This window comes from Pseudopipra pipra, chromosome 9 (genome assembly GCF_036250125.1).
Source record: "Pseudopipra pipra isolate bDixPip1 chromosome 9, bDixPip1.hap1, whole genome shotgun sequence".
NCBI lineage: Eukaryota > Metazoa > Chordata > Aves > Passeriformes > Pipridae > Pseudopipra > Pseudopipra pipra.
Genome location: NC_087557.1, coordinates 27,737,682 through 27,756,354, shown reverse-complemented (window position 1 = coordinate 27,756,354; position 18,673 = coordinate 27,737,682). Strand labels below are relative to the sequence as shown.

At 60.9% G+C, this 18,673-nt stretch overlaps 3 protein-coding genes across 6 annotated transcripts; 2 read left to right on the top strand and 1 right to left on the bottom strand.

The window, feature by feature from the left end:
* Positions 1-63: 63 nt before the first annotated feature.
* Positions 64-2,610, bottom strand: DPH2 (diphthamide biosynthesis 2). Of its 2 annotated transcripts, XM_064665430.1 has the most exons (6): positions 2,384-2,568; positions 2,185-2,297; positions 1,827-2,047; positions 1,014-1,652; positions 708-893; positions 64-613 (listed from the first exon to the last, which is right to left on the bottom strand). In XM_064665430.1, exons 1-6 carry the CDS (start codon positions 2,525-2,527, stop codon positions 483-485), a joined length of 1,434 nt encoding a protein of 477 aa, XP_064521500.1. In that variant the 5' UTR covers positions 2,528-2,568; the 3' UTR covers positions 64-482. The 2 variants fall into 2 exon arrangements, with proteins under 2 accessions (XP_064521500.1, XP_064521501.1); XM_064665431.1 differs by lacking the exon at positions 1,827-2,047 and having other exon boundaries at positions 2,384-2,610.
* On the top strand, positions 2,461-9,268 carry ATP6V0B (ATPase H+ transporting V0 subunit b). Of its 2 annotated transcripts, XM_064665450.1 has the most exons (9): positions 2,461-2,468; positions 2,828-2,903; positions 5,904-5,952; positions 6,357-6,440; positions 6,878-6,955; positions 7,524-7,593; positions 7,918-7,969; positions 8,367-8,557; positions 8,943-9,268. In XM_064665450.1, the coding sequence occupies exons 2-9, from the start codon at positions 2,837-2,839 to the stop codon at positions 8,967-8,969; spliced, it is 618 nt and encodes a 205-aa protein (XP_064521520.1). In that variant the 5' UTR covers positions 2,461-2,468; positions 2,828-2,836; the 3' UTR covers positions 8,970-9,268. The 2 variants fall into 2 exon arrangements, with proteins under 2 accessions (XP_064521520.1, XP_064521519.1); XM_064665449.1 differs by lacking the exon at positions 2,461-2,468 and having other exon boundaries at positions 2,729-2,903.
* Positions 9,269-11,862: 2,594 nt separating this feature from the next.
* Positions 11,863-18,580, top strand: B4GALT2 (beta-1,4-galactosyltransferase 2). 2 transcript variants are annotated; one of them, XM_064665428.1, is made up of 7 exons: positions 11,863-12,052; positions 14,349-14,735; positions 15,101-15,336; positions 15,410-15,600; positions 15,870-15,992; positions 17,026-17,130; positions 17,275-18,580. In XM_064665428.1, the coding sequence occupies exons 2-7, from the start codon at positions 14,420-14,422 to the stop codon at positions 17,423-17,425; spliced, it is 1,122 nt and encodes a 373-aa protein (XP_064521498.1). In that variant the 5' UTR covers positions 11,863-12,052; positions 14,349-14,419; the 3' UTR covers positions 17,426-18,580. The 2 variants fall into 2 exon arrangements, with proteins under 2 accessions (XP_064521498.1, XP_064521499.1); XM_064665429.1 differs by lacking the exon at positions 11,863-12,052 and adding an exon at positions 12,274-12,483.
* Positions 18,581-18,673: the final 93 nt, after the last annotated feature.

Below are 18,673 nucleotides of genomic sequence, written 5' to 3'. Positions count from 1 at the left end.
GCTGTGCTCCCCAAGGGGGCACCATAATCTGTTTTATCACTCTGGGACAGCTAGTATCACCCATTTGTGCTCCTCAGGCCGTGTTTTATTTTAAAGAAGGGTTCACTCACAAGTCCTCTTCAGTTCAGCTTCAGTCAGCAGCAGCAGCCCACAAAGGCCTAAAGTCCCAGCACTGTCAGCTCTTGCAAAGCTGTGACCTTTCCATGTAGGGCCAAAGCTGCCCTGGACCAGGGATCCCTTGGAGGCCAGGTCTGGGCCACATATCTGTCCATGCTGTTGCCCTGGGCCATGAGCCTCAGGGTGACACAGGCATTCCCAAGCACATGTGCAACTCCTGCTCTCCTGCTGCAGTACTACTGACCCAAGGCTGCATCCAGCACAGGGGTAGCTGGCAGCAGGTCCAGGCCCCTGTGGGTCTAACACCCAGGGGCAGGCAATGCCCAGGGCCCTGCTCCTGGCTTGGTGCTGATGGTGCTGCCAGATCAGGGTTGCTCACACCCTTCATCCTCGTAGGCAATGGCAATCCCTCGCCGGCCCTGCACAGCCTTGGAGATGGGCGTCTGTCCCAGCTGCTGCTCCAGGCCCCGCCAGCTGCGGGACTCCAGGAAGGAGGCTGGGAGGAGAGAGAAAGGGAATTGTTACTGGGAGCAGGGAGGCGGTGCTGCCCCTGCACCAGGGCTCGGACCCACCATGAAACCAACACAAACCAGCAGGGCTGATCTCCGCGAGGGCCCGAGTCTGGTCCCTGCAGGCCAGGGTGGTGCTGGGGGGCAGCTGGGAGGCCGGGGGGTCGCAGAGGTGGGCAGCTCTCATCTCTCCCGTGATCAGCGAGACGTCGGGAATGGCCTCCGCTGCGGGGATGGCCGGTGGGAGCTCCATGTGTGCACAGGCACCTGCCAGAAAACAGCAATGTTAGCCTGGTGGTACATCTATCCTGGAGCTCGCCCTACAGGCATGGCAGCCAGGCAGGATGCGCTCTGGAGGGCACTGGGCAGCTGGTCTGTAGCTGATACCCGGCAGCAGGTCTCGGAAGTCTGTGAGGTAGCTCCCTGTCCACTCTCTGGCTGGGTTACAGGCCAGCTCCAGCTCGTAGGGAGTCACAACAGGCCGGTAGAAGTCACTGGAGTCCAGGAGGGAGTTCTGAGCGCAGGCCACCAGGACAAAGATGTCCACCTCCGGGAAGTTGGCCAGCTTGGCGGGGTTGGGCTTCCCCACGGCCAGGGTGTAGCTGCGTTTCCCGGCACGGCGCAGCAGCTCCCGGAGACGCTGCAGCAGGGCCAGGTACCCCACCACGCCCAGGGTGCCCACCAGGATCCCCACCACACGTGCGTCCCGCGCCCGCTCCACCAGGTACAGGCGGCGCATCAGCGCCCGGTTCACATTGAGGGTCTCGTGGCGGCCGCAGCCCGTGGTGGGGTCAAAGGAGCTGAAGGGGCAGCGGTTCCAGGTCAGCATGAAGTTGGTGAGGGCCAGGCCCTCGGCCCCCACGTAGAACATGGCGTAGTCCTGCAGCCCCCCTGGAGCCTCCGCCAGGAACCGGCGGCCAAACCTCCGCTCCTCCCCAGGCAGCGCAGGGGCAGGAGGGTCCCCACACTCCAGCCTGGAGAAGGTGATGTTGGGATACTCGGGGCACAACTGCTGCTCCAGCTCACCTGAAGGGAGAGAGGAGTGAGAACTAAACACGGCCACAAGTCCCGAGCCGCAAAAGGTGGGACAGAGCAGGGGAAAGGTAAGGACAGAAATCAAGGCTGCCAGTGTCTGTGGAATGCCTGCCTGCAGAGCTCGGAGCTGTGCCAGAGCGCCCCTCCCTGCCCCGGGGCACTCACCCATCGCATGGGCATAGACCACGTCGCTCAGCACCACCACGCGGCTCTGCCGCTCGGGGTAGAGCTCCCGGAACGCCTCTGCACAGCGCCCGACGTCCAGCGGCTGCTGCCCAAAGATGTGCAGCACCGGCAGCTTTCCGCAGGGGCTGAGACAGGCCGGGCCGTAGTGCAGCACCGCCTCGGCACCCGCGTGCTCCGCGGCCACTTCGTCCACGCAGCAGCTGCGGGGACAAGCCGGTATCAGACGGGCTCTGCGGCACCCGGAGCTCTCTCTCCATCCTCTCTGGCACCGTCGTCCCCTCAGCCCCGCTCCTGCCCGCGGGGGAGCCCCGGGACACCCCCCGCGGCTCCCACCGACCTGCCGTACGTGGTGTCTCCCAGCACGAACATCTCGGCCCCGGTCGCCGCCTCCATCCGGGCCGCCACCGCTGCCGCGTCCGCCAGGAGCTCGTCGGGGAACTGGAGGGCGACCTGAGGGGGGTACAGGGGGTGAGGGACGGGGGAGGAGGCACCCGGGAAGGGGCGGCGCGCGGCTCTTAGTTTCGCTCCACCCCCACCTTGCAGAACCCGCCGTCCCGCACGAAGGCGGCGGCCCGGCCCATCTCGTAGAAGCCGTCGAGGTCGCCCCGCGGTGCCGCCGCCACCGGCCGCAGCTCCCGCCGCAGCGCAACCTCCCCGTCACTGCTGAAGGCGGCGGCCATGGTGGCACGCGGCGCCCAGAGCCCGCTTCCGGGATGCGGCGCGGCGCCGGCCAATGGGAGCGCGACATCGCGCTCTGAAACCCCGCCCCGGGGGAGGGAGCCAATGGGAAGAGGCACTGCTCGCGGTGCCTTATGGTCTGTGTAGTTTTGCCGCGTCTGCCGGACCAGGCAGCCAATGAGCGGGCGGGGTGGTGCCGGTGCCGTCACGCCGGTTCCGCGCGGCGCTGCGGTTCCGGTCACGTGCCCCGGCGCCAGGTGACCCGGCCCGCCCGCTCCGGTCCGCCAGCTCTGCCCGGTGCCGCCGCCGCCATGACCGGGCTCGCCCTGCTCTACTCGGGGCTCGGCCTCGCCTTCTGGACCACCCTGCTGGGCGTCGGTCAGCGCCGGGCCGCGGGGGGGGCGCGGGGCCGCGCTGGGCCGTGCGGCGGGAGGGGGCTGCGGGTCGTGGCTGTGCCCTCGCTGGCCGCGGCCTTGCCGGGGAGGGGCTGGTGGGGGGAGTTGGTGCGGCGTGAAAAAGGAAGGGGGAGGTCGAGAGGTTTTCAGACCCCCGGTCGCTGAGCTGCTCCCCGTGGCGCCGGGAGCGAGGCTGGGGGGCTGCCCAGCCTGGACACCGCCTGAGCTGCTCCCTCGGAGGGCTCGGACCCCGGCAGTGCCGCGCCACTCGCAGTCGCTGTCGGATGTGCAGCGTCCAGAGCTCTGAGCCTGACTGGCTCGGACAGCTGATTCACTTCGCTGCGTGTGCGAGAGCAGAAAGGTGCTGGGGTTGTGTCTCGGTTTGGCAGATGAGGGGAGGTGAAGGCAGGAGCCTGGCTCTTCAGACCGTGGCAGTTGCTGTCTCCTTGGTGGAGAGAGCGCCTTGCTTTACCCAGCTGTGGCAACGTTAGAGAACGTGTGAGTTTGTGTGGGTGATTGTGGAGGTGATTGTGGAGTTGGTGCGTGGCCGTGTTGCAGCTCGTGGCAGCCCTGCCGTTGATGGCATTGGGCTCAGCAGCACTGAGGGTGGATTTAATGGCTTAGGGCTAGCAGGTAGATTTTGTGCTGGGACTGCTGGTTATCTCCTTTTTCAGCACAGACCAAAGCGATCACAAGCCGGGCAGAGGCTGGGGAGACTTTGGCTCCTGCCTCAGTGTTCGGGTGAGGGGAGAGAAAAAGTCAGAAGCAAAGGGTGTCTCACTGCCTCGTGTTTCTAGGGTCTGGTGAATCCAGTGTGGGCCCAGGGCTGCCTCACTGGGCTCTCTGAGTCATGTGGCTCACACCAGTGTAGATGCACACTGTGACCGTGAGACTGTCGGAAAATCTCCCAAGCTGAGCCCAGATGCTCTTAACTTCCCCTGCCCTGTTGCAGTTCCTTTTTGAGGAAGACGTGAGCAGGAAACAGTCTTGCTTCTTGCAGTGTTGCATTAGTGCCTCCTTGTGCTTTCTGTCTTTGTCCTAAGCCCTGATTTGATCCTCCAGTCCTGCTGCCCTCTCCTTTCTGTCCTTCTGGCTGCAGAGCTGGAAGCCAGAGTTCACAGGAAAGTGTCCTTCACCCTGTTTCTTTTGCATACAGATTTAAGGCTACACCTGCTCTCAGAGAGACTAAAGGTGTACTGAGGATCTGCCCTGAGCTGGTTGTAGCCCTTCTTTACTGCTTCTTGGGAGTGGAGGCAGCTGGGGCTGGCTGGGTTCAGTTCTTGCTCTGCCACCCAAGCAGCAAAGCCAAAACACAAGTCATAGGCTGTGTCACTGTAGGAATCATCCCTGAAGGTTGCCAGGGCTGGGCTATGCCCTCCCTCTGTCCTCCCTGGCCATGGTGGCACCATTCCTCATCCATGTGTGTCGCTGCAGGGGAGGGGGGCACCCCAATTCTGCAGGCAGAAGGAGTGGACCAGCAGTACTGCCTCCCGTTTTGGGGCTGGCTGGCTTGTCTGGCAGTGCTTGTGTGCTCTGGTGAGTGGGGTGCCGAGCCCCGAGTTGCACATGGAGGGGCTTAGCACACAGGAATGACGGGGACATCCCTGCTGCGAGGGTCTCCCTGCACTGCAGCGCCAAGGCCTCCCATGTGTTCATGTGACTGGCTCCATACAGGGTCCTGGTGCAGCCATCACTGCCCTGCCATCCACATCTCCCAGTGGGATGAGTTGTCCTGCAGGTCTTGGCTATGTGCAGGATAGGGCTCCTCCAACCTGGGTCCTGCCCCTCACATTTCTGCTGGGCATGTTGCAATCACCCCCTGCCTCCAGGCTGCAGCTCTGGGGTTGAAGGGAGCAGTGGGACACGTGCCGTGACCTCTTTGCTGCATTCAGGCATTCCAGGAGTCTCTCATTTCCTCTTTTCCCGGCCATATGAAGGATCAGTGTCACACAGACACTGGCTCCAGCCAGATATGGCAGAGCCATCCCTTCACCCTCTGTATCTGGTGTGGAGCAGACGCTGCCTGCACTTATCTGTTCCTTAGGGCCAGGTCACCCTCTCCTTTCCAGCAAAGAGCAGGTGTCTCTCCTGTTCTGCAGCCGTGTTTCCCACTCAGGAGCTCAGAGCAAGGCAGGGTTTGTGGGTGGGTTTCACACCTCTGCGTGTGCCTGGGCTGCACAGGGATGTCAGGTGTGACTCCCAGCTGCAGTTCCATGTGGGAGAAGAGCACTCAGGGTACAGTACTCCCTGCTTTCCTGGGAAGGAAGGGCTTTTCTGGGTTTCTCAGGGGTGCACTTTGGTGTCTCCTGCCTGTGTTGGTGTACAAATTTATCTGAAAATCACTAACCCTGGGGGAAATGCAGAGGACAGGAGTCATGTCTTGAACTCACACCCTTGGAAAGGAGGTGCTGGGGGCAGCTGAAGCTTCTGGTGTTGACGGGCTCCTGGGGAGCAGCACAGCCCCTGGTGTGATGATGGTGGAGCAGCACGTGATGGTCAGTCAGGGCACAGCCTCCTCTTGCCTCTCCTGTGACAGGGAAGAGCTCACAGCTGGTCCCCCATGCCCTGGCTCTCCAGCAGAGCTGAGCCGTTTGGTGATGTGGGTGGAGACCGTGCTGGGGCACCAGGATATGGATTGCCCTGGAGACCCTGCAGCCCAGCATGGTGTATGGGAGCTCAGCAGGCGAGGGAGTAGGAAATGGGTGTGACAACCACCGCAATCATCTTCTGGGCAAGACGGGGATGGGATCTGGGAGTATCACAGGACTGGGCTGCCTGTCCTATGCTGATGCAGAAGTGCTGGGATAACAGGGGACTTGGAGGGGACACCTTGCCTCACAGCTCTGCATGCCAGTCTTCCCAGTAATCCTTCTGCATGCTGTGCTGTGCTCCTGGGCCTCTACCCCAGGGCTTTGTAGGTCAGGGAGGAAGCAGCAGCACCAGGTGCCTCTCTGAAGGTTTCCATGTTGTTTTTGCTTTCCAGGGATCTGCTACACAATATTTGACCTGGGCTTCCGCTTTGATGTGGCCTGGTGAGTTCCCTGTAAATACGGGCATCCTCGGGGCTGTGTGAGAAGTGGGTGGTGCTGGCAGTGCCTCCAGGGGAACAGTGAGCGATGGACAGCTCATCACAGGAGGTGGGATAAATGCAGCCCATGTGTTCATGTGGCTGGCTCCATACAGGGTCCTGGTGCAGCCATCACTGCCCTGCCCTCCACATCTCCCAGCCCAGGCCTCCACTTCACAGTGAGGGTTTGGGAGGAAGATCTTGATCCATGCAGGTGAGGCTCCTGTGTTGCTAGCTGGTAGAGGCTCTCGTGTCCCAGTGTCTGGGTGCCCAGCCCATCTTGGTGGAGGGGTGTCTGTTTTGGAGCTGTGTGGCATGACTATGGGGGCTCAGCTTGTGTGCTAACTCAGGACACTTCTTCCTCTCCAGGTTTCTGACGGAGACCTCACCCTTCATGTGGTCCAACCTGGGCATTGGCTTGGCCATCTCCCTGTCTGTGGTGGGAGCTGCCTGGTGAGTGGAACTGGTTCTTTAGCATTCTCCTGCTGTCCCACCTCAGTAGCTGTGTCTGCACTGCAGTTTTCCCACAGCAGAGCAGGGGTAGGACAATGTGCACATGTAGGGCTGTGGGTCACCACAGCAGAGGGGCTGGACTGGTGGGCCCCTGGGGAGTCTGGGTGGACCATCTTGCAGGCAACAATGGCAGTGGAAAGACAGGAAAGTCTCTGGAAGCTGTACCCCTGCCCAGGCTGTCCTGTGGTGGCTCCTGTGCCCCAGCAGTTCTGCTGGTGTAGGTGATGGAGCTTGGGACCTCTTGTACCCTGGGGGTGGCTAGGCCAGCTCCGCAGTGTCCCCCAGCTGCATGCCCAATTCTTTTTGGAAGATCCTGGTTTCCCTGTAGAATTTCTCTGTGAGTGCCAGACTCCACCAACCACCCTTGTCTGCCACAGGGGGATTTACATCACAGGCTCCAGCATCATTGGTGGTGGAGTCAAAGCCCCTCGGATCAAAACGAAGAACCTGGTCAGGTAAGCACAGACCTGGGGTTAGTGCTCGTGCTGCACCTGAGTGGGGCGGGTCCCAAGCCAGTGCAGAGGCTTCTGTCCAATGTCTGCTGGGTGCTGCTGGCAGACCATTCCTTGCTGAGCTGCTGATGCTGTTTGCTTTCAAAACAAAGAGCCCTAAAGGAGCCAGAGTGCTGCTTTGGAGAGTCACTGTGTGATATCACACAGTGAATGAGCCCAGTGTGTTCAAAACAAACACCCTGAGATCACACTTCCCAACCAGACAAGGGTTCTCCTTGCACAACCCTTCCCCAAGGAGCAGAAAGGGACTGGCAGAGGGCAGGGCTCCCTGGGTCTGCTTCCCACAGGGCATTCCCAGCTTACTCAGGTGCCATAGCACAACCTGTTTGTGTTTGGCAGCTCCCCCTTGTTTGAGAGGAAAGTAGTGGGTAGGCTGGACTGCCTTTCTGCTTTCCCATATGGCTGTGAAGGAGTCTGGTTGCTGGCTGGCTGGGCATGAAATGCCATGGGCTGCTTGGGGTGGGGTCTTTCCCCTGTGACACTGTGCTCAGGCTTTGCCTTTCTCCCACAGTATCATTTTCTGCGAGGCCGTGGCCATCTACGGGATCATCATGGCAATTGTCATCAGTAACATGGCTGAGGTATGGGAGCACCTGGGCTGCCCTGCCAGCCCTGTGCCAGCCTCGGGGCCGTGGTGGGGATGGGCAACTGGTCGTGGGCAAAGGTTGTGAGTGGTGGCCCTGTGGGGACTGTTGTGGCTTTGGAAGCCCCTGGAGTGGTGGTGATCCTTGTCCATTCTGAAGAGTGTTGGGGGAGCACATGCAAGGCAGATGTCATGAAGCCAGCCAGGGACATGGAGTCAGGGCTGTGGCCAAAATATTGCTGCCTCATGTTATACTGGGGACAGGTACCTCTCCCAGAGACCACAGACTTGTCACTAACCCAGGTCCTGTGCTTTCTCTCAGCCTTTCACTGCAGTCATCCCAGAAGAGATTGGAGCCAGAAACTACCATGCAGGTAAGGACTGCTGGGTCCCTGGTGCCATCACTGTGAGCACTGTCTCACCCTGAGCACCACCTTCTGACCGACCTGTGGCCTGCTGCAGGTGTCTGAAGGACATGTGACTGTTCTGCCAAAAGGCAGCTATTTAGTTACTTCTGCACCCTGCTGGGCTGTGCTGCCCAACACTGCACTGTTCCTCCCCTGGGTGGCAGCAGGTTGCTGTCCCTTGCTGGCCTGGCACTGTGGGAGCTGGGGCACACCCTGGAACAGTCCTGCTCCCCAAACAGGAGGACAGTGCTGGGGCTTGGAAGCTCTAGGTCTTCTGTCACCTTGAGGCAGAGCTGCTGCAGCATGCCCTGGGTGCAAGGGAAAGGGGGTTACCCCTTGCTCTTGCAGTGTTCCTCTCTCACAGGTTTCTCCATGTTTGGGGCTGGTCTGACCGTGGGCTTATGCAATCTCTTCTGTGGGGTCTGTGTGGGCATCGTGGGCAGCGGGGCTGCCCTGGCTGATGCCCAGAATGCCAGCCTCTTCGTCAAGATCCTGATTGTGGAGATCTTCGGCAGTGCCATAGGGCTGTTTGGGGTCATCGTTGCTATCCTGCAGGTACGTGTCTCATGAGGCCACCAAGCTTACTGTGAGCATAAGGTGCCTGTCTGGTGCATGCTCTCTGGCTCCAGGGAGGCACACCTGGGCTTCAGCACAATCTTCTGCATTGGGATAGGGAGGCTGCTCACAAGGTATGGGATGGCACAGCTCTCCCCACAGCATACTGTGCCTATTTGCAGCAGCTTGAACCTTTTTGATGGCCCCTCTGAGCAATTGTCACCGAGGGCGTCACCTTGGGTGCACCTTGTGTGAAGCTCGTGTCTTACCAGTGGGGCTGATAAGCTGTTTGCAGCTTCTGAACAGTCCTGGGGTGCTTGGGTTCGACCAGGGTGCTGGGCTAGGGTTTGTGGGCCACAGCCTAACCTCTCCTCTTTCTTTCCAGACATCTAAAGTAAAAATGGGCAACTGAGCCCTGTCGAACCCAGTGTGTTCCAGCCCGCCCCAAGAGGTTCTGTATATACTTATTTAATGTTTCTATACGTGATTGGGGCGGGAGGTGCCTGGCGGCAGGAGCAGGAGCCTGACTGCGTAGAGCCCCGTCCCGCAGATCCATCGGCCCCTCGGAAAAAAGCAAATTTCTCTGTGTGAATCCTGCTCTCAGCAGCCTGGCCCAGCCTGTGGGGCCCTGCTGCTGCCCGTCCCCGGTGTGTTTAGAATCGACCACCAGTGCAATTCTGTGTCAGTGAAATAAATATGGTTCTCGTCCAAGGATGCAGCTCTTCCTCTGCCCTGTGCGTGCTGGGGAGGCTTGCAGAAGCAAGTGCTGGTTTGGGCTGCCCCCTGTGCTCAGAGGTTCCTCTCTGTGTCTCTGGCAAAATCCCTGTCTTGCTGCAGGAGACTGGTGGTGTCCTCCCTGTGTGGGGTTAATCCTGCTGCCTGCTCACCCTGCAAGAGCTGTCCTGTCTGGGCTGTGGGAACACGGAGCTGTTCCTTGCTGCCTGGAGCAGGTATGAGGCTGTTGGAGCAGGCAGCACCGTGTTGCCTCTGCAGGCTCCTAGCAGCCCCATGTGAGATGTGTTGGAGGCACAAACACAAGGTGCTTTGGGCCTTTTAGCTCCCATCCAGGTAGTTTAGCACAGGTGGGGTGTACATGGTGTCTGTAGCCCCACTGTGCAGCTGGGAGCACCTGAAGGGCAGAGGAGCAAAGCTTTTGTGCCTTCAAAGTCTGTTCTCCTCTGTGACTGTTGGCTGGGTGCTGGGGCTCTTCAATCTGCAGTGCCCTTCGTCCCAGGGGGCCCTGGCAGAGGTCCTGGGGTGGGGACACTTTGTGCTGGCTCTGTTCCTTCTCCCTGGCTGTGGTGAATACAGCCTGAGGAAGCCAGCTGTGGACAGCTGGACCTGTAGCTTGTCTGCTGCTTGGGGGAAGGGACTAAAAAAGTGCTTCTGCTCTGCAGAGAGCCTGCAGCTGATGCTTCTGCAGTCTCCTGTACCCAGCACAAGGCCCTCATCCTGCTCTGCTACCAGTACACCTTTGTAGGGAAAGCATTGATCTCCCAGTGCTGTGTTGAAGCAGATGCACTCCTGGAGCTGCCCATCTCTCTTCCCAGTGTGCAACAGTGTGGCTGCTGTAGCCTGCTGATTCTTGCCCTTGGACTTGGGCAGCTGCCTCTGTGTGGCTCCTCTGACATCTGCTGGTCTCCTGTCTGCTCCACATTGTCCCATACATTTTGGGAACAGCAGTGTATTTCAGCTCTGCATGCATGATGATTGCTGGAGCAAACCAAGCCACTGCCCCTGCTAGCTGTGCTGGCTGTCCCCTGTGGCTGGAGGCTGTCACAGAAGCAATGTGTGCCCTGTGTAGTGGCAGGACGCAAACTGGGCCCTGCCTGGTTGAAAGAAAGAGTGTCAGGTGTGGGCAAAGTTTTGCCTGTCCTACATGGGGGCTGTACTCCATTGCTGCTGCTGCAGGCCAGAGACATCTGAAGCCCCTGGGAGCTGCAGGGCTGTCTCATCAGACCCATGCCAAGATCAGAAAGGAGATGCCTGGGCCTGGAGAGCCTGTGCTGGTTGGTAGAGAAAGTGCTTTATGGGTTAATCATCTTCCTGGCTAACAGCCATCTTGGAAGGCTCGCCCATTTGTCTGTCAGGGATGGACCTTGCCCTGCCCTGCCCTGCCATGATAGAAATCCATCTGCTGTCAAAAATGTCCCTCTCTGAGGTGCTTTTTGGCCCTCCAAATCCTGCCTGTATGTATCACAGCTTTGGCAGGGGAATGGGCTCCAGACTTGCCCACATACCCCTTGTAAGGATACGAGACCCTCCAGGGCTGGTGTTGGGGTGACCCATTGCCCGCCTCCCATAGCCACCAGTGATAAGGTGAGCACACCCCATTGCTTCCTTGTTCTAGCTGTGTCTGTGTGGGTTCAAGGACTTGGACTACAACACCTGCTGCTCAAGCACAGAGAAGAAGCTCAAGTGGGGCTCCAGGATCTTGCAGCTTGTGTCATTTAGAAGCAGCAGCAGGAGGAGTTGAAAGATATTTGGATAACCGTGTGTTAGTACGGATGTGGAAAATGCCTCCTGCCGAGGAGCCGAACCAAGAGCTGGAGACAGAAGTTAGACAGCTTTCAGCATGGCTTCTTTGCAGAGGTAGGGTAGGGCTGGGCCCTGCTCTACTCTCAGCTGCAAGGCTGAGGGAGCTGGAAGGAGCATCTGAAAGAAGAGGAAAAGCCCTCGCTTGGGTGAGTAGCCAGGCATGGCGTGGGGAGAGGCCTCAGGGATGGGGCTGCTCTAACTGGGCACAAATGCCGGGGAAGGGGGTGGGGAGGTGGGAAGAAGGGAAAGGCTGTGGACAACACAGAAACTACTAGCGGTGGGCCAAACTTGTGGTGGGACCAGACCTAGATCTTTCAGTGACGCCGTTGTGGGAGGGAGAGTGAAATTCCCAGCGTTTCCTAGCAATGAAACATAGAAAGGGTGGTGTGGGGGGGAAGGAGCCACAAATAGGTTGCAACGGACGCTGGGCCAGCAGCAACGGGCAGGAGCGCGGCAGTCGCCGCAGGTGGGTCGGTGGAAGCGCTGCCTCCCGCGGAGCAGGGGAGGAAGAAACACCGAGATACCCTGTCCCTGCATCTCGGGGGTGCTCGGAGGGTCCGCGGTGCCGCGCTCGGCGCCAAGGGCTGAGCATCCCGGGGCGGAGCGGGAGGCACCGCGCACCCCAGGGGCTGTCTGCCCCCCCCCGGGCCCCGCGCCCGTGTGCCCCGGTGCCTGCGGGACTGCCCTCCTCGCCCGGCGGCTCCGGGGCGGGCGGCGGCGGCGGCCCCGCCCGGTGCGGCGGCGGCGGGCGGAGCCGGCGTGCGGGCGCGGCCCCGTCTCCCTGCGGCTCTCGGCGGTGCGGCGGCCCGGCCGGCTGGGCCCCCCGCAGCCCCGGGCATGGGAGCCCGCGGGCCGGCGGCCGGGGCTGGAGGAGGAAGAGGAGGAAGAGGAAGAGAAGGAGGCGGCGGCGGGGGCCGCTGACCGGCGCCGGGGCGGCGCGGCAGCCCCGAGGCCGCGGTGAGTGGAGCGGCGCGGACAGGCCTGGCCGGGCGGGGGAGGCCCGGGATGCGACCCGGGGGATGCGATCCCGGCCACTGATGGGTGGCACCGCCCCGGCTCGGGGAAAAAGCCTCATTTTGAGGTTTTCATTTTTTAAATAAGTTTTCGCATGTGTCGGGGGAAAATTAAGGGGGCGGGGGGACTGTTAGTTGTGCTGAATGCGGCCCCTCGCCCCGCTTTTGGCCGGGAGGTGGCCACCTTTGCTGGCACCGGGGCCATCGGCTCCCGCCGTGCCTCCCTTCTCCTAGCCCCGGGATGTCTTGTGGGAAGAAGGATGGAGTCCATAGAGATGAGCATCCCCTCCAAAAAGAGCATCACCAACCCCACGGCATGCGCCGCACCAGCGTGAATCCGGCATGAATCCCTGGGGACCAGCTCCCCAGCCCCAGGTTGCTTTTGGCCTCTCACATCCTGCAAAGATGCTGCGGTGGGGGGAGATGACATCATATTTCATAACCCCCTCCTTAATGGATGTTTCTAAGCCCACTCATGTTCGTGGCGTCCTGTGGCCACCGTTCAATGGAGTGCTTCGTTTTTGTTCCTGTCGAGTATCGCTCTCTGCTTGCCTCATGGACCGCCCTGCCAAAGGGCCCCTAAAACCTGCTCTGATTTTTCCTTATCTCCTCCTCATCTGGTTGTTGAGGCATTGCTGCTCCATATGCTTCAAGAGTTTTTGGGGAAGGTTTCTGGCAGGTGCTGGGGCCAGGTAGGTCCCTACATCAAGGGCTGTGCAGAGTGACAGGGCACCGTGACCAGGAGAAAGTTTGGGTGATAACAGCAAAACCAGCTTTTCTCCAGAGGGCAACTTTCTAGAAAGGACCTGGATGAGGGGTCGGCTGCTGACATGTGCCAGGAGACCCCAGGCAATGGGGACGCTGCTCTGTATCCTGTGGAGAGAGGGTGGGCACAGTTGGGGCATTGGGCTCAGAGCGTTTTCCAGCACTTCCCTGCCTTCGGTGGGCTCCTGCCAGCACGCTGCTGCCTGACGGGATCAGCCCTGCGACTGGGAGGGGGCACCCCGGAGCAGGATTGGGCGAAGGATCTTGCTTTTCACCTCAGCTCCTATCCCGCTCCCAGCCAGTGTGGCCATCGCTGCTGGCTCAGTGCCCTGCGGATCCCCAGGGGGCCCCACTGGACAGGGCTGGCAGCTGCCAGTGGCTGGTCCCAGGCTGGTTGCCAGCACCCTTGAGTCCTACCTGCAATTCTGACGGGGGGTCCTGCTGCAGATCCCCAGGCACCGGGGTCCCCCTGGGGCCCTGCAGCGGCACTGCCTGTCCCAAGGTCCCCAGGTCCTTGTGAACCTCTGTGCCTGTCCCTTGTGATTGCCTTGCCCTGTCCTAGTAGCTTCCCTGAGTGTGGGGACTAGGGGGGCAGGGATCAGGGCAGGAGCTGGAGTGCATGGCTGTGCTGCAGCCTGAGCTCTGGCAGTGGCAGGGCTGGGAAGGGCCTCATCTGGGACTCTACAGTGACTGTCCCAGCTGGTTTCCCAGCAGGGCTCTGGCCCAGCTCCAGGTGTCATGTGGGGAGATAAGAGGACCCTGACTCCTGGCAGTTCCCAGTGTCCCAGGGGGCCTCACCACTGCCAGCAGCAGGAGGAGAGAGGATCTGCGCTGCTGGCTGTAAGCCGGACCCCCCTGGACATGGTTGGGAACTGTGACTCCCGGGGGCTGGGACGTCCTGCTTGGCTCGGCTTGGTGTCAGCTGTGCAGCTGCTCTCCTGGTGGGTGCCCCGAGGATGGCCCCTGCTGGCATGACTCTCACTGCTGGCCCTGCTTTGGTGCCGCTGCTGGGCTGTAGCACTGTGGGGAGGGAGCAGAAAGGGGAACAGGGGAATGGGGTGCCTCAGAAAGGAGTGGCTGGTGGGGGAACCTGTTCTTTTGGGACATCCCAGGCTGGCCATGTTTTTGGAGAGTGCGACCTTGTCCAAGGGCCCAGCCTGTATGGGGCAGGTGGCACCTGTGGAGGTGTCCCCATCCTCTGCCTCGGTGGGGAAAAGGGAAAAGGAGTGAGTCTGTCCTGTTCCGGCCTTGGCCTAAGCAAGCAAGGAGGAGACTTGCTGTGTGGGGCTGAGGACCTCTTGGGCTGTACCTTCAGGCAGGGGCCCAAGCACAGCATTCCCCCTGAGGTGCTCTCTGGCCTACCAACCTGCAAGCCCTTCACCTCTGCATGAGGCCCGTGCTTCTGCCCAAGTGTCATTTGGGCTGGGGCTGGGGGCTCAGGCTTGTGGTGTCCTGACCGTGGGGTTTCTTGGCAGGATCAGGACCGTGGCTGGAGCCGCCCCCCTGCCCCACTAAGCGCACATGTCCGCCTGCCCGTGCCCGGAAGATGACCAGGCTGCTCTTGGGGGTTACCCTGGAAAGGATTTGCAAGGCCGTGCTGCTGCTCTGCCTGCTCCACTTTGTCATCATCATGATCCTCTATTTCGATGTCTACGCGCAGCACCTGGACTTCTTCAGCCGCTTCAACGCCAGGAACGCCTCGCGCGCCCACCCCTTCTCCAACTCCTCCCGCCCCAACGGCACCGTTCCCAGCTACGGGCTGGCTGGTGCTGAGGCCCCATCCCCCAGCACCAAGCCCAGCACCAACCAGTCCACCACTGAGAAGCCCTTGCAGCCCTGCCAGGAGACACCTCCCGGCTTAGGTGAGACATGTGGGTGAGCGTTGGGGGTGAATTTGGGCTCTGACTCTGAGCATAGGGCTGAGGTGGGTGCCCATGGATGACATCCTTATCCCCTGGGCCCTGGACATGGCTTCTTGGTGGTCCCCAGCGGTGAAGCAGTAGAGAACCCCCAGCCTGGAACTGGTCCTAGGACAGCTGGTTTCAGGTTTTGTTAGCCCAGTCTTTCTGCTCCCGTTTAGGAACGGTTTTGGGCGTCCTCTGCCCTCGGCAGTGCCGGTTCCCCTTACAGGTCCCCCTCACTGTTTACTTTACCAGCCTGGGCGGGAGCAGCAGGTGACCATGACCCTAACCATGTCCTGTCCATCACCCTGCCCTCCCTCTTGCAGTTGGACGCCTGCTCATTGAGTTCAGCTCTCCCATGAGCATGGAGCGAGTGCAGCGGGAGAACCCTGACGTGCGCCAGGGTGGCAAGTACACCCCGCCAGACTGCCTGCCCCGGCAGAAGGTGGCCATCCTCATCCCCTTCCGGCACCGCGAGCACCACCTCAAGTACTGGCTGCACTACTTGCACCCCATCCTGCGCCGGCAGAAGGTGGCTTACGGCATCTACATCATCAACCAGGTGAGGGGGGCAGGGGCGAGGGGGTGGCGGGGCTGGGGGCAGCAAGCAGGCATCGCTGAGCTCTGCCCTGCAGTTCGGTGAGGACACCTTCAACCGGGCCAAGCTGCTCAACGTGGGGTTCATGGAGGCACTCAAGGACGACGAGGAGTATGACTGCTTCATTTTCAGCGACGTGGACCTCATCCCCATGGACGATCGCAACCTCTACCGCTGCTACGAGCAGCCGCGGCACTTTGCCGTTGGCATGGACAAGTTTGGGTTCAGGTGGGTGCCCTGGGGAGCTGGGGTGGTTTTGCCCACTTAGGGCTGGGGTATCTCACTGGGATGACATTGGGGCCACCAACCTTGATCGTCACCTGGGGCAGGCCTGAGGTCACTGGCTTGAATTGTGGACCTGGGATGGGAGAGGGTACAGAGTTCTAGGTAGGAGTGTGACACAGGAAACTGCTGGTGCTTGTACCTGGGGGTCCCCATGGGGCTGACCTCCATCCTTGCCTGTCCCCGGGGCTGACCTGTTTGCTGTCAACCTGCAGGCTGCCCTATGCTGGCTACTTCGGTGGTGTCTCTGGGCTAAGCAAGTCCCAGTTCCTGAAGATCAATGGCTTTCCCAATGAGTACTGGGGCTGGGGAGGAGAGGATGATGACATCTTTAACCGGTAGGTGTCAACCCCTTGCCAGCACTGACTGGTTGGGGTGTACCAGGGCTCCCCACCAAGGTTCCTCGTTTTGTGGGGAATGTGTATGGGCTGTGCTACATGTCAGGGAGGCATTGAATTACCCTCCACTTTTAGGGTTGGTGACCCTCATGGATGGAACTGGCCCCTCCCAGGGTGTTGGGGGGCTGTGGGGCACCCCTCCACCTTCTTTGTGGCTGAACCTGCCCCAGCACAGTATGAGGTGCACCAGTGGGGTGGTGTGCCTGTGAGCTCTGCTCCAGACCAGGGCTAGCATGCTAAATTTGGATGCATCCAGGGCTGAGATTAAAAACTTGGAAGCATCTCAGTGGTGGCTGTGCAGCGGCCACACAGTCATTCCTGCCAGCAGCCGGCAGGCAGCAGCACAGCCGCGTGCAGAGCCGAGATGATTCCCCCCACACACCCCCTGCGTTGGATGCCAGAGCTGGGCAGTGGCCACCTCATCTCCCTGGGGCTGCCCAGGGGAGCTGTGTGCAGCCAGTGGTGCATAACCAGCCTGTATTGGCCAGACGAGCAAAACACCCTGTGGGTGCTGTGGGCACGCGGCACGGTTGTGATTTCCACACAAGGTGGGCTCAGGGTGGGGGACAAGCAGCGTGTGGAGCCCTGGAAGAGATTCAGGCAGCCCTTGATGTGAAAGGAGGACTCCAAGGGAAGGGCTAGGCAGCGGCATTCGGGGAATGTAAAGGGCAGGGGCCGCGGAGGGAGGAAAGGATGGATGGCTGCACAGGGATGGCTGCCTGTGTGCAGCATGGGCTGACCACAGCTACTGGGAGTGGCGCTTTGGGCACGGTCTGCCATGGGGCATGTGGCACCCTTGGTCGTGACACTGGCCTGGGTGGGGCCTGGCTTTGCTCATCTTGGCTTGGTACAGCTTTGTTTAACCAGGGACAGGTTTATTTGGCCTGGGGTCTGACCCTGGAGGTCTCTGGGCTGGGGAATGTCCCACTCTGGTGCCCACACACTGATTCCCACCCCTGCTCCCGGCCCTCAGCATCTCCCTGAATGGCATGAAGGTGTCGAGGCCCGACATCCGCATTGGGAGGTACCGCATGATTAAGCATGAACGTGACAAACACAACGAGCCCAACCCGCAGAGGTGAGTGAGCCACAGGGGCTGGGGCAGTCGGGACGCTGGGCAATCACTGGGCTCCTCTGCTCTGCTCACCCCCGCAGAGGTCTGGCACTGCTGGTACTATGGCAAGACATTCCCCCATCCTCATCCTGCTCCTCTCTCCACCAGATTCACCAAGATCCAGAACACCAAAATGACGATGAAGCGGGACGGGATCAGCTCGCTGCAGTACCGGCTGGTGGAGATCTCACGCCAGCCCATGTACACCAACATCACGGTGGAGATCGGCAGGCCACCGCCCCGCCTGGCCCGCGGCTAGTGCTGCTGTCACTGGGAGCTCCTGTGCCCAGGCTGGCTGGGCACAGCGGGTTTTGCCCCAGCTGAAGAGTCAGGACTGGACAGGGATGTTTTCTGCCTACTCTGCTGCCTTCTGGAGACGGCTGCCCCCCAGCCGGCCCCTCAGTCCCCAGGATTTCTGTCCCCCCCACCCCCACGAGTGTGTTTGCAGGACCCCTGCCCCATACGTGGTGTGTTGGCGGACGAGCCCGGCTGCCCTGTGAGCAGCTCCCGGCACAGAGGGAGGGGGCAGCCCCAGGCCTGGCAAGGAGCCCCCAGCCTATGCCAGCTCCTGCCTGCACCGTGGGCGGGGAGGGTGAGATCCCACTGCTCTGTGAGAGCTGGGGATCCCCACCAGCGCTGTGAGAAGCGGGGTGCAGGCTTCCCCCTTTGCCAGCGCTGGAGCCTCTGCTGCCCCAGCTGGGGATGGGAGCAGCCCAGGCCCCCCAAACAAGCAGGCAGGATCAGGGCAAGGTTGCTGCCCTGGCTGGGCGTTGCCCACGCTGCTGGACATGCAGACGTGGCTCGCTGTCTTCCTCTGCTTTAGTCTGGTGCTTAGAGCCGGGCCCCGTCTCAGCTCTGCCAAACAGAGACCTCTGGTTAGCAAATGTCCCTCGCTGTGCCTCAGTTTCCCCAGGGCTGGGGGGATGGTGGCTGTATCCCATCCCCCTTCTCCAAAGGCAGGTGCTGTGTGTGTGTGTGCAGCTCCTGCCTGCACCTGCTCTCACCTGCCCTCCCCGCTTTGGCGGGGGGAATAGGGCTCATTTGAATCCCACAGCCCCTCTTGTTGGGGGCTGGTGCAGCCTCCCTCTAGCAGGGAGGGGATCTTCCCCCTTGGAATCTCCCCTTGTCTGCCTTACCCCTTTCAGGCTAGGGGCAGGGAGGCTGCAGGAAGGAGCAGCTGGGGCATGCAGGGCAGGAGCCCTGTGCCCTTCCATGGGACTGGGAGCCCCAGCAACCTTGACACCCCACGGGGCGCTGGGAGCAGTGGGGTTGGGAGCAGGACAGCATGCCAGGGCTGGGGGGCACCGGCAACTTTTGTACATTTGAATGTCTGACCCTTTTTTCAGCGTACGTTGAATGCAGCGTTCGGTCGTAGAGACCGGGGGTTTTGTATTTAATAAAAGTTTGAAAAGTTGGCGGGGTTTGTGGGGCGGGGTGGGGGAAAATCATGGCAGGATGGGGCAGTGGGATTTATGGGGTGGGGGGAGCAGCCTTGTCTGCCACCTCC

Excerpts from the sequence above, each read along its gene's own strand:
- DPH2 (XM_064665430.1), bottom strand. The coding sequence starts at position 2,527 with ATGGCCGCCGCCTTCAGCAGTGACGGGGAGGTTGCGCTGCGGCGGGAG. Across the intron at positions 2,048-2,184 it reads GGAGACACCACGTACGGCAG|CTGCTGCGTGGACGAAGTGG; the intron begins GTCGGTGGGAGC and ends TTGTCCCCGCAG. Across the intron at positions 894-1,013 it reads CTTCCGAGACCTGCTGCCGG|GTGCCTGTGCACACATGGAG; the intron begins GTATCAGCTACA and ends GTTTTCTGGCAG.
- ATP6V0B (XM_064665450.1), top strand. The coding sequence starts at position 2,837 with ATGACCGGGCTCGCCCTGCTCTACTCGGGGCTCGGCCTCGCCTTCTGG. Across the intron at positions 2,904-5,903 it reads GACCACCCTGCTGGGCGTCG|GGATCTGCTACACAATATTT; the intron begins GTCAGCGCCGGG and ends TTTGCTTTCCAG. Across the intron at positions 5,953-6,356 it reads TTCCGCTTTGATGTGGCCTG|GTTTCTGACGGAGACCTCAC; the intron begins GTGAGTTCCCTG and ends CTTCCTCTCCAG.
- B4GALT2 (XM_064665428.1), top strand. The coding sequence starts at position 14,420 with ATGACCAGGCTGCTCTTGGGGGTTACCCTGGAAAGGATTTGCAAGGCC. Across the intron at positions 14,736-15,100 it reads GGAGACACCTCCCGGCTTAG|TTGGACGCCTGCTCATTGAG; the intron begins GTGAGACATGTG and ends TCCCTCTTGCAG. Across the intron at positions 15,337-15,409 it reads GCATCTACATCATCAACCAG|TTCGGTGAGGACACCTTCAA; the intron begins GTGAGGGGGGCA and ends TCTGCCCTGCAG.